Source organism: Cottoperca gobio, chromosome 17 (genome assembly GCF_900634415.1).
Source record: "Cottoperca gobio chromosome 17, fCotGob3.1, whole genome shotgun sequence".
NCBI classification, from domain to species: Eukaryota; Metazoa; Chordata; class Actinopteri; order Perciformes; family Bovichtidae; genus Cottoperca; species Cottoperca gobio.
In genome coordinates this window covers 19,827,019-19,841,002 of record NC_041371.1, presented here as the reverse complement: position 1 = coordinate 19,841,002, position 13,984 = coordinate 19,827,019, and the positions used below count along the sequence as shown (strand labels likewise).

Genomic DNA, 13,984 nt, shown 5'->3' with positions numbered 1-13,984 from the left:
CCCCCTCCCTACTGCTGACTTGTGTGGTGAGTTGAGCACCCTGTAGAGGTGTGTGTGTGTGTGTGTGTGTGTGAAGGAGCTGCCATATGGCATTAATTGAAAGGGGAGGAGCTGGAGGAGTGGCTTTCTTGGAAGGCTGTCGCAGGACTCTCCCTACCCCTGAGAAAAGAGGAAAGGATGGTTAGAAGAAAGTGAGCTGTGATTGTTAGACAGCCAGGAACTAGAGGAAACATTTTGAGAGCGTATGTTCTCAATTAGTTTACTTACATGACGACGAGTCCTTGGGATTCAAGTAGAATCGCTACGCACTTGTAGATATTACAAACAATAATTAAACGTGCTGCGTTAGCCTGTAACAAGATTGTAATTCCCTTTTTTTATTTGAACCAAAAAACGTTTTAAATGCAACGCTGTTTGATATATGAGAAGACTATGGCAGCCGAGACGAGGAACGGCGGGAGTTCACTGAAACAACAATAACTGCAAAGACCACAGCAGGAGAAAGTTACTGGTCGGAGTGGATCTCTTCTGCTTGTTTTTAGGTAAGAGTCCCACAGTATGCTCCTTACAACATCTATAACATGTACTGCATGAAGTACTGTGTCTGTATGTATAACGGGCTTTACTACGAGAAGTTTTGGTACTCTGCAGTGAATTTCCTCTTTACCTGTTTTACTTTTCATATTGTGTCATTGTAATCTTTTTAATTGTACAGAACTTAAAACGTGTCCAAGATGAAGCCTTTTGTTCTCAACAATACTGTCTCTGCCTTAAGATTGTGTTTCCCTAAATATCGCTACAATATGATATTCCTATAACATAAGTCTATGTGTGACCTTTAACTGCTATATTCTATGAAACTTTCTACTCATAGTGTACCTATATGTTACACTAGTTTTACTGTCAGTTACTAAACTAATTTAAAGCTAATTATCATATTTAAACACTTTTGTTTGCCATTTGTTACTGCACGAGCTCCACAAGCGGTTACCTAAGCAACAAGTGATGTCCCGTTAGCGACTGTAGCCTACCCATTTAGCTACAACCGCTATTAAGCTACATATTTCCTAAAATACATTAGCTTAGTTTGTGGAAGTATGTTTTCCTCCGCTGTGGCCCACCCCTCAAAACAAATAGTGCTGGCACAGGGGGGAGTAATACATTGCTCCTGGAGGGATACCTGTCTTTGGTATCCGGCAGCCACACCTGTACGTAGCTCACTCTGCTTTGAGACCTTATTATATTTTCCAGAATGGCACATTCCACACCAGCAGGAATTCTCTTGATCTCAACATCTGGTGTGTGTGTGTGTGTGTGTGTGTGTGTGTGTGTGTGTGTGTGTGTGTGTGTGGTAATTAAGGGAAGTGCTAAAAGGTCAGACCTGAGTGTGTGTGCAAGTTGATCAGCACAGGTCCTGTGATGTTCAACAGCTGCACACACTGGTTTAAGTTGTTAAATATATATGTTGTAACACTGAAGTTTGAACCCAAAAGGTTTCCTTGGGGCATAAACTTTGACCATTCACTAATTTCTCTCAACTCGGTTATTTTCTCCCCTGATATAACCATGTGTGGTTCTGTGGAACTTTAGTGTAAAACATAGTTGAACATAGCAAAGCAGTGTTCAACTTTAAAACAATGTTTGCAACTGCATGGGAAAAGCACCAGCCCAGCTATTGTTAAAACAATCCCATGAAAGATCTACAGTATAATCTTGTTTGACCACTTATATTTAGTTTGTGTCTCTATGGAGGGTAAATCCCCATGCTTTGCTCTGTGTGTGTACTTTCCCACAGACAAGCTTGTCAACAAACCAGCAGTGTTTTTTTCTGCCTGAAGATGTGGTTTAAAGAGAGCAACCACAAGGAGGAAGTGGATTGCCAGTTCTGGTAATCACCACTCTTCCATTCTCACACAGTGAATGCAGCAGTGCTGGTGTTACTGCATCCAGGGAGATCTCTCTCTGTCCTGCACTCTCATGTACATCAACTATCTCCGGTCACTGGGATCCCAGTAGACCTCCAGTGCCAGTAATGATAACATTGGTCATTACCCTAGAGGAGAAAATGACCCTGATCCAGTAAGATGATTGGAACTAAATCCTGACATAATGCTGAGGAAGGCAGCTATTTAGTGTTTTTGCTTAAACCCCGGTGAGGTGACCAGGTTCAGTTTACATTAAGCCGTAGCAGGTGGCTTTCATGTTTTCCAGTTAATCATCTTATGTTTCTGTGTGCTTTTGCACTTGTTCAGCACTAGATTAAAGGAGGTTAGTCAGCTACAATTGCACTATTATTGTTCAGTTTTGTGAACACAGGCCCCACTTTATGTTGAAGCAGCTAAACGGGAAACAGTGTGGACAGTTCAGTGGTCAGTTCACCCAAATGACAAAACTGTAATGTTGATGGTATCTAATGCTTGTTGCTATCTTGTGGTAGTCTCAAGACTTCAGCAAATACAACTAAAACATTTTGTCATTGGTAGAATTGACCCTTCAAAATGAACTAACATATGCTTGTTCTCAATCAGATATACTGACAATTTGCAAAGTGTCAGTCAAATATTGAGGATTTGAATCACCTTTCATTGGTGAAATTTAGACTTTCCATCCTAGTATTAGGACCAGTGGGCAGCTACTTTATTATCAGCGCCCAGGGAGCAGTGCCTCTTAAAGACCCAGTTCACCCTCCACACAACCCTCCGGCTCCAAAGCCTGGTCCCTACAGACTGAGCTACTGCCGCCCCATGTGGCTGTATAGACATTTTCATTTGTCACACTTTACAACTAACCAAACACCAGAATAAAAACAAAGACGTGAGAGATATGTAGGATACATTTTTATCACTTGTTAGGATTTTAGAAGATTGAGGCACAATATATCTGCAGTTTGAAATGCTTACATTGAGTTAACCTTTAAAATGCATTGATCTTACATGTGCAGTATACAAGGTCATATAGACTATGGGTATCAATGTATGCATGCACTTTATATTCACATTGTTGTGTATGATTTGTTTCTGTTTATGTACATGTGTTGTTAGTTTTTGTGTGTGTGTTTGTGGGAATAGAGGAGGAACATGTATGTAACCTGCTTCTTGTTTAATACCTTTTCTTAGATCTGAATAATAAATGGACAAAACAAGTGAAGAAAAGCAGCAGTTATAGCCGCTAGCAATTCAATGCAATGCCCTTTTATGTAACCCAAGCAGGCAGACCCAGTTTCTATTCCTCAGTGGAACTATGAACTCAGACAGACAGACAGACAGACAGGTTGTGTGGGGGCTGCTGCGAGTAAAAACAACTGCATCTGTGTATACACCACAACTACCTCAGACATGTATACATTTCTACGCCAGACACTGAAAGATCCCTGCAAGTGGAAAATGTGTGTCTGTTTATTTTAATAAGTCACACTTGGTGTTTTGGCGAATGCCTCCTAAATATGGTGGGGATTTACTTCAGCGTGAGGTTATACATTGATTCTAGTTTCCAAAAACTGCAGCTATGTAGAGCTGCCAGTTCTGAACTGGGGGAAAGGCAAACGGGTGAGCGTAGGAAATTCTAACGTGTCTTTTTTCTCCCATATTTTGATGTGAGAAAAAGCCATAATCATTCTTCATTTACAGCGTTTGCTTGTTTTCAGTTCCCCAGTTGATTGTTAAGCAAACTGCTTTAGGGAAAAGCTGAATTAGAAGACACCTGATGTTAACATTAGCAACTGAAAACTTCGGGGGGGGTCTCCCTGCTGCTCGAAGTCATTTTGTTTGCTTCTGTTGTCTTTGGGTTGATGTTGAGTTAATGCAAAATACATACCCTTGCCTGCTGACTGGTGTTGTCGTTGGCAGGACGAGGACAGCCTCCCCCTCCTCCTCGCCCCCTGGCTGTTAGAAGCGGGAAAGGAGGAAGAGGGTAGGAGGGGAAAATCCTAACATGCTGCACTCAATGCTGATGCTGCACTGTTTAGACCAGGGGTCTGCAACCTGCGGCTCAGGAGCCACATGCGGCTCTCTAACCCCTCTAGAGTTCTATTTTTATGTATTTGTTGTTGCACAGTGGACAATCTTTCAAAGGGAACACCTCTTATCTTGGAGTTCGAGGTGATATTGTGACACTGACACGGGAATTGTTTAAAAGCCAAAGAAATGAATAATTAAATACAAACTGGCCTATTCATGTTCACCCTCATCAGGCTGCAGCTATACGTTTCTGTTATACTTTTCATTTGTATATTGTATTTTTTTATTGTTTTGTGTATTTTTATGTTTTATTCATTTCATTTTTATTTGATTCAACAAATATATGGAGGACTCAAACAGACCTGCATAGTTCTGTGTGTAGGCCTAAACATGTCAGTGTCATTGTTCCTTCTCTTCAAAAGAGTTTGTTAAAACAGGTGAACATAGCAACAGTTTCCTTTATTGTCATTCTATAATTTCATAAATGCAACAAATATAGTATAACTATATATAAAACTTATAAGCTGTGTTATCAAATATGTTTTGCGGCTCCAGACAAATCTTATTTGGTGCAAAATGGCTCTTTTGATAGTAAAGGTTGCCGACCCCTGGTTTAGACGGATGGAAGGGGTCGGAGGAAAACTCTGCTGAGTGTCTGGAAAACAGGAACTGACTTGTCTTTGTCTTGTTGTGGATGTGTTTTCTTCTTCTTTGCGATCAGCTGTTTGAAGCACTTGATCCGTGCAGGTTCCTTAAAAGCTGTGGACACATCAGTTTGGCACCTCTGTGTTCTTCCATCCATCTCCCTCTGCCTCTGGCAGGGGTCAGGACTCTGGGACTAATGCGTTTCCCATCCAGCACTTTCAGCCGTGTAGGCTTTTTTACGATGCATATATACAGTATATCAGCCGTTTGGGACGCCAAAATCCCTGTTTTGGGAGTCCTGTGTGGTTGTGTTCATGACCAGGCTAAGCAAACTGAAGGGATCAGACATTCAGGATTTAGGGTTCTGTAGAGTAATGTATATTTTCACAGTTACAGAACTCTGAGACATACCTCCCAGCTCTGTCTCTCGCCACCAGACTTCCTCTGGAGCTGATTGTAGCTCCGTCCAGGTATTTGTTTGAAGAACGAGAATAAAAAAATGTGAAAGTTAATAATGTGAATCCTGCTGAATGTGGAGGGAAGGCCAGCATTCTGCAGTTCCCATCAGGCAGCAGAGCTCCGTCCGTAAGCTGAGCTCAACCCAGCTGGACCTTCAAAGGCCAAAGTCGTGTGTGTGTGTGTGTGTGTGTGTGTGTGTGTGTGTGTGTGTGTGTGTGTGTGTGTGTGTGTGTGTGTGTGTGTGTGTGTGTGTGTGTGTGTGTGTGTGTGTGTGTGTGTGTGTGTGTGTGTGTGTGTGTGTGTGTGTGTGTGTGTGTGTGTGTGAGAGGGGCTCAGCAAATGAAGCGTGTGTTGACATTTGGTTTGAGAAATCATGCCCCCCCCCCCTCACCACAACCCTCCCGCCCTCAGCAGCTCTCGGCGCTGACCTCTACACCCCGGTGCTTGCTCGCCTTTGAGACTGAGGCGGAGTAAGAAGAGCGTGTGAGAAAGTGAGCGCTGATGTTTGTTTTCCTTTGTATTGGCAGATCTGCAGAATTATTCAAAGAGTGACTTAAAAGCTCCGCCATCAGTTAAACGCCGCTTTGAAGTGATTTGAAAGTACGTTTTCCAAATTCTGTCAAGAGATTTGAGGCCTCTCCTGGGTACCACGTCCACACTCAAATTTCAAAGTCTTCAATAGAAGCCATAGAATGGGGAAAATAAGCTGTCCTGTTTGGCTTGCATCTCAGTAACACCCACTCTACGTTTGTTGTCAGGAGATAAATAAGATATCTTTGCCACTTTAAGTGGTGAAAGACGCTAAATTGATCAGACGCAGACGCCCCCCAAGGCATCTTAAAGTGGGCCTTTTTAAGTGCACTTGAAAGCCTCGGCAGGAAAGGAGAGATGGCTCTGATACGTTTAGTTTTTTTTTTCTTGTCAGTTAGCAGCAATGGTCTCTATCTTAAGAACATGACACATGCGATGCTTTTTACGTTAAGTCAGCCTGTTTGAGATCAGTTGATGCTATTCTAAGCATAAAAGGTTCACTTAAGTCCAAAACAATAATGTAGCTTTGATTTTGGCATTCATTTCAACGCTCAGCTTCTCATGACAGCATCAGTGTCGGTTAGGAAAACAGGATGAGATGCATAACTTGAGCACATGTCTGTCGGGAGTTTTCAAAATGTTTGTATGAATGTCTAAGATTTGTGTCTGTGTGCGTCTCTGTTCGTCTCCCTGGCGATAATGTCTATTGATGCAGCTGTCCACTGTAGCTGAACTCTGCTTGTGTGTGTGTGTCCAACCATACAGTGTTTCTTGTTGCCGTGTTTTTGCACAAATTTCCCTTCCCGCCTTACCAGAGAGGATTCTTCTGCAATGACAACAGCATCGGGCTGACCTATAAGAGCAGCACGGTGCCCACCGCCGTGCTCACAGCCGTGGGTGTCACTGTGCCCGTGGCCTCAGTAAGTCTACTGTGGTACTGCAAGACAACTAGAGAGCATATGTTGGGACACTCTGAATTCATCCAGTGGTTGGCTTGTGATGCCTCAAAAGAGACAATTGGTTTGACAGACTGACTCACACTAGGTGGTTTTGTGTTGTGCCTCATTAGCTGCAAATCATGTATACTGTGTATTACTGCCAACCGTTTTCCAAAGCTGGGTATTATCATAGGCTTTCACATGGATTTCCTAGGGGCAGCCATTGCTTTCCATTTATTTCAAGAAACATTTATTAAAAGTCATTTATCAAGTAAAAACACCAAAGATTTGCAGAGATTGAATGTTTTACTCTTGACTTTCACATTTTTACAAAGCTCAAGTTAACTTATGTATTGCTTGGTTTGTCAGACCAACAGGCTAAAACCTGGAGATATTCAATTTACTCATAGAATTTAGATCATATTCACATTTCAGACGCTGGAAGAAGTGAATTGTTGACATTTCTTCTTAAAAATAACACAAAACAACACATAAAATAGTTGGCAATCATTTTCTATGACGTGTGCTTTAGGTTCCTTTTTATTTCCAGATGTCTGCCGCTCATTGTAATTCTACAGTGAAATGAATGGAAACCAATGGCATCCTAAAGTGAGGGTCTAAATGTGTTAAAAATAAAACGGGTATGGCCCTTTAAGACATCCATGTCTGCTCAAAACTCCCCACTAATACTGAATATTAAAACAAAGCTGGAGTCCTTATTTCTTCATTAGTCACAGATAACAGCCACCGAATGGATTGAGCCTGTCCCAGATGTTCCCTTGTTGCCTCTTGCTTGTACCTGCGACCTCTGTAATTTGCGTATCATTAACCCTGCACCTCCACCTCTCTCTCCCTCACCTCTCCCCACCCCCTTCTTTCTCTGTGTGCCGCTCACTGCTTCTTCACACTAGCCGGCCTGCCTTTCTTGGTCATTGAGACCAGCGCTGTTCAGCCTTACCGTAGAGGGTTTTACTGCGACGATGAGTCCATCAAGTACCCGGCCAAAAATGGAGACACCATTAGCGACGGTGTGCTTAGCGCTGCTGGCATTCTTATCACCCTCCTCTCTGTAAGTCACCTCACTCTGATCACTAATGTCATCATCACTCTTTATGTTTTTCAGCAGCCTTCACTATTACTAGCAGCACACCCACTGACACCTTATACCAGATGTGGAGCTCTTCCTCAGTGCATTGTTGTCTTTCTCAATTCTAAAATCACACTTATTTGTTTTATGATAACATTTCCAACAATAAATAATAATGTGTTCATGATGAAAAGATGTTAAACTGTTGAATCAATTACAATTGCAACATCTGTTAATGCTTTTCTCCACATTCCCACTGCACTCATGTTCAGAGAAACACTGCACACTCCCATCAGAGAGCTTTATCTGACTGCAAACTGATATGATCCTACATGATTGCTGAAACAACACCTCCCCATACCTGTGCTATCAGTCCCTCTCGATTGGCTTCAGCACATTCCAGATAAAAAGCAGTCAACAACATTAGTTTAAGGCTTTTCTCCTCGGGGGGCTTAAGATGACTCGGTTGATTAAGGCACTTTTGCAAGCAGTGAAGTGTTGAGTAGTGTGTTGCAATCTCCTGGGAGAAAAACAGTTTGCATGTATCCAGGATCTGCACACTAAACCTCCATCCCAACATCCTGTAATTGAATTTCACTTTTATCCATTTGCCGCTGCTCAGAGGTTGAAGCTTAAAACTTCTCCGTACATTATTCTGCCACGGCTCTCGGACATGCGTTTCATTTCGAGGAATGCATCCGTCCACGCGGCTGATGGCTAACGTTTCAGATAGACTTAACGCAGATAACTTCGACCCAAAGCGTTTTTTCGGCCTTCTTTTTTTCCCCTCCACTTGTCCATCTCCAGTAAGTAACATTATTGTGCACTTTCCTTTGAGCTCTCCCAAAACACTTCTGAATTACTGACAAGCAGCTTCTGTTGTGCTGCTGTCGCATTTGTAGAAGTCCGCTCGGTATTTCTACTAAATCAGTGAAGCAAAACATAACACCACCCCACATCCTGACATCTACACCCAAACCCATCCGTACCCACACCTAAGAAAAACAGAACTTGTAACCTACTACATTTCAAAAGTAACCTTCCCAACACGGGCTAGCAGAAACAGATTCTAAGCAGCAGGCACACCTGATGATCCTTAAGAGAGCTTCTGGTTGCTCTGTGTCTCTGGCACAGTGTGAAGATGCCTCATGACATGTCCCGTCTCTGCCTGTAGCCAGCAGAGCCCTCCTGCTGGAGAGCACACTACTACACTCGGGGCCACAGGGGTTTTCATGGTGAGAACGAGTGCTGGCCTCGTGTAATTATGGTTGACGCAATGGTTGTTTGGTTAAATACTGTAATTGGTGGGGTGGAATTGTGGTTAAGGTCCAAAACAAGAAGACTTTGCCAGATATCTAATTTTTCCCCTCGCAAAACGTGACTCTGCGATGCATCTCCCCCCCCCCCCGGAGCGTTGTGGCCAGCGTTGGTGTTTTGTGAACCAGAGAGCACCAGCATTAGGTCATTTAGTGCTGGCTTTCCCCCTGAATGGAGCTGAGAAACACAATGTCCTTTATAACTTATGCACATCTTTTTTTTAGAAGAAATGAAAACACCATGGTGTCATTTTGGAAATACAAGACGTTTGACATGAGCCACAAATCAGCATCTCGCACCCGTGATTATCTCTTGAGGTTTTAGTGTAACAGCTACAGATCCCACAATGCCAATTCATTTATTCATTCACATAGTGAATTATTTCTCACAAGGGGAACCAGATGTGTCCTCTCCCCCTTCCCTGCGTCCCATGAAAGCAGCTGGGCTTTATCGAGTTGGCTCTAAAGGTCTGGATGGTGGAAAACAACACATTCTATCAGCTTGTTAAATCTCCGTCTGGGCTATCCCTCTGCAGAGAGTGTTTCCCAGAGTGAGACTTATTTCTGCCGCCCCTCAAAAGAATGTCTGATGAAACCGAGATACTAACATGAAAACAGCCAGACATCCCGTGTGAAACTGGAGCCGCTTCAGAGATGTAGCCGGAGCGGTGAAAAACAAGCGTGCCCCCGACGTGCTCCTCGCCACCAAAATCAGACACGTCGCCTAGCTCAGCGTTTCTGCTGATTAGAACCAGCGGTGCCTCCCCCCCACTCCACTCCTCATTCCTCCTCTCACCTTCCTCTTTCTTCCCTGTTCTCCTCCCCTCCTGTCACTCTGCCCTCCACTTTCTCCCTGCGACTCCCCCACACTCTCTGGTTCTGACTCCTCTCCCACACTTTCATTTGCGAGCGGCTGAAAGACAACAGGGGGGGGGGGGAAGGGAAGGCGTTTTTTGAGTTGAAACAGCTGTTGCGAGTTATGGCTGTCCACCTCCCCCTAAGTGAGCCTTACACGTCAATCGTCGGTTTTAGACGGTGGTTTATTTACACACTTGCAGAAAACGATACACGGCGGACAGTCCAAGTCGCCTCCCACGTCGCCTCGCTGTTTTCTCTCAGAAGTAGGATGGCACAGGTAAACACTTTCAAATATAAAGTAGCACTTTTCAAACCACTTCAGGAGAAGTCACTGAATACCATTTTTAGATGTCATAATAACACCTTGGAAAAAAAAAGTTATTTTAGCCACATAATCACTCAGATTCTCCAGTCTGACCATCAGGTCCTAAACGTCCACCCTCGCAGAATCACGTACTGTGATGTACATTTCCACAAGATTCCACAAGAGCACAATGTCCTAAGGTTGAAAACAGTGATGACGGGGAATTTCTAAAAGTATGTATTACAATTATACGTTGAATAGGCTATTATTATATTCAGATAATAAGCAACAATCACTCAGTTTAGTATTAAATGACATGTGAGCATCACACCAGGCTGGCCAAGCAACTTCCTCTGTCCAAGCAACAACATTTCAAAGTGCTGTCCCATTCCTCATAAAATATGTTCTCCTGCACTCAGCATATGTGAATTAAGTGCTAAGGAAATTAAGGGTTGGGTTACAAATCATGAAATTCTCTGACGTCACCATCTCTGTGCCTCCAGATCATCATCGGTGAGAGCTACAGGATCTACTTCCTGAACGAGGGATCCAAGTCTTTTGTGGGGAACCCCTACATATCTGCTCTATACAAGCAGGTGGGCGTGTTCATCTTCGGCTGCGCCATCAGCCAGTCCTTCACCGACATCGCCAAAGTGTCAGTGGGTCGCATGCGCCCTCATTTCCTCGATGTGTGCAAACCTGACTTCTCCACTATCAACTGCTCCCTGGGCTACATCACAGACTACCAATGTCAGGGGCCAGAGAGCAAAGTTCAGGAGGCCAGGTATTATTATTATCAATTGAGAGAAACGCGTTTTAAAATGATTAATCATGGATTTGTACATACGGTGTTGGAAGTTGTAGTAAATGTTGATTGTCCTCTAATCTTTGCAGGAAGTCTTTCTTCTCTGGACATGCATCATTCTCCATGTACACCATGCTTTACCTGGTGGTGAGTTACGGAAATGTTTTTAACACACGCACATTTTATATATATTAAAAAACACCTTTCTCTCCCTTGATAGAGTGTCTATCTATATCGCCTCACTATTCGGTCTCTTTTACAGTTTTACCTGCAGTCTCGTTTCACTTGGCATGGAGCTCGCCTGCTGCGCCCGCTGACCCAGTTCACCCTCGTCATGATGTCTTTCTACACCGGCCTGTCCCGTGTCTCTGATCACAAGCACCACCCCACTGATGTCATGGCAGGTTTTGTGCAGGGAGCCCTGGTGGCCTACTGCATAGTGAGTTGTTCTATTATGTTGAATATTGTAAAGTAAAAAAATATTATTATATCAGAAATTGTTAGGAATGATTTAATTATTATTATTATTATTAAAAAAAAAAGGTATTGTGCAGAGCAGCACTTTAACCAAACGGGGACTAAACAATTCAGTACTGAGATGTTTCGACAGATGCGTGGTGAAGGCAGGATTAACTAAATGTTGTCGTGTAGATTTATCTTCATTGAATTGAGAAAGTGAATTAAAACATGTTTTTATCATCCCAGCTATTTGTGTTGTGGAAGTCAACAGATGCATACAATATGCTGTTGTTAGCATTACCATGAAAGGAGAGACTGCGTTTGCAAATGATATTGTAGCGAGGGTGCGGAAAAATTAGGGCTGAACAATTACAGTAATTGGAATTTTGTCGAAATTGCAATATGAACTAGTGCAATATCCAAAGACAAAATACTATTCTGAAGTAATCGTATTCTACAGACTTAATAAATCATCTTTATTTGGTACAGATCCTTACAGAAGAACATACCATCATAATATTTATATATTTGCAAAATGATCATTCCCTCCAATAGAGTGAATAATTTCACATTGAAAAAAATGGAAACCAGAAGGGGGCCTAATACAGAACCTTGAGGGACTCCAGACTATAACTGTAAAGGAAAGGAAGTGGCGTTACCTTGGACAATAGAAAACTCAAGAAGGATTAGGGGACAGGCAATTATTTGTCATTTCAGCTTGTTAAACACTTTATCATGGCTCCTTTTCTGATTTTGAATGTGCCACTTTAATGAGTAAAATGTTGTTTTTTCGCTCTGCAGGTATTCTTTGTGTCTGATTTGTTCAAGCTCAAAGGTCGACGCTCTACCCTGTTGCCAACCCCAGTGAAGAAAGATCTTGTTCCTCCAGCAGACATCCGAGAACGGAGCAACCATCTCATCATGGCCTAGAGAGGACTGCAAACTGACTGTACATAACCCTGACCTGTGCCATTTAAGTCACCGCTTCAGCCACTGGCCAATACTGGATAGAATAAACTCCCAACAATCTGGATAGTGCAGACACAATATGGAATCTTGAACATCTCAGAGGATGAGAAGAGGCTACGAAAAACGGAAATGGTCATGTTTGTCCTCAGTCTCACCAGACATTTTAATGTGGGAAAGAGAGAGGACCAAGGACGTTTGTACCTCCTCTGTCGTGAAGATTACTGGAGAGTCGCCTCTGTCAAGGCCTTTCCATGGACAAAAGTCTGAAATGAAACAAAACTGAGAAATGGCAGCTGTAAACAAAGCTGTGTGTGGCTTTTCTGCCTTCTCCGCTCAGCTGCATCCAGTATAGGATCAACACTAGCATTCCTGCCACTGACTCACTGTGTGACTAATACAAACAAATCATGACAAAAAAACTGATTCCTTGATTTCATGAAGGATGTTGTTTTTGTTACAAACATAAGCATTGTATTTAGGCCTGTCACACTAACTACTTTAGTTGAACGATATATCGTTTTATGTCACTCATATGTTGATAATATAAAAGCAGGATAATGTGAATACACCCTTTCAAAGTGTATTCTGCTTATTCTGCCATCATGTTGGAGACATTCTTATGTAAACAGACACACAAGTACACACAACGGGCAATGTCAAGGTCAGCAAAAATGATTGCGGTCATGTCCATTTATCGTGCGATAAGTCGATAGCGTAGTTATCGTGACGGGCCTCATTGTGTGTGTGATTTATAGCACTATTTTAGCTGAACTCAGTACTGTTTGTCACCACTTGAATGACCTGAAGTGAAGCTTTTGGAAAGCTTTGTAAGACTTTGTAAGCTTTTATGTCCATAATGTTGTGTTCCTTAGAAGGTGCACAAATGTGTTGGATGTGGGCCTCTTTCTGCTGGCAAGGACGAGCCCCCGCTGAGCCATTTAATGAAAGTACTGTCTGCTATATGAACCAGACTCGCAAGTGTTAGGTCAGAGAGAGAGTGTGTGTGTGTCTTTGTCTGTGTGTGTGTGTGTGTGTGTCTGTGTCTGTGTGTGTGTGAGGTCTTTCTGTGAGCGTGCCAGTTTGTCTTAATGTCATGTCTATATATTTCAGTGTTTATAGCCTCTCTTCAGCCAGAAAATGGGCACCTGCTCCAACAGACACATGCAATTTGAGACGGGAACACTGTGGAAAGAAAGCATCACATGTAGTACATGTACTTTACTGTTACTTATCGTAGTGATGATTCACATCACTGAGAAATCCTGTGATATACTGTATGCTACACAGGCATATATATATATATATATATATATATATATATATATATATATATATATATATATATATATATATATATATATATATATATATATATATATATATATATATATATACTTAAAGTAAAGACGGGGACTTCCTCGAGCAGTGATTTCTTACAGTAGCTTTTCAGTGTCAAAGCACAATTTTGCAAAACAGTTCATTGTGGCACATTGTAACAGCTTAATATCTCATTAAGTCTTGTAAAGTAATACAATAGGGTTGACGAAAATCATTACATTGAATTTTAAAGTAATTATGAGGCTTATGTCTTTGCATGACAATATTGTAGTTGACTTTTTAGCAAAAAACAAAACAAAAATCTACTTAAAACCACTGA

At 42.2% G+C, this 13,984-nt stretch overlaps 1 protein-coding gene across 1 annotated transcript; it reads left to right on the top strand.

The window, feature by feature from the left end:
* The first annotated feature begins 170 nt into the window (after nucleotides 1-170).
* On the top strand, nucleotides 171-13,663 carry LOC115022668 (phospholipid phosphatase 3-like). Its single transcript, XM_029453736.1, is given in 7 exon segments — nucleotides 171-467; nucleotides 469-542; nucleotides 7,441-7,598; nucleotides 10,598-10,878; nucleotides 10,989-11,046; nucleotides 11,162-11,338; nucleotides 12,160-13,663. Coding segments are annotated over 7 exon segments (942 nt in total). The 5' UTR covers nucleotides 171-402; the 3' UTR covers nucleotides 12,289-13,663.
* The last annotated feature ends 321 nt before the right edge of the window (nucleotides 13,664-13,984 follow it).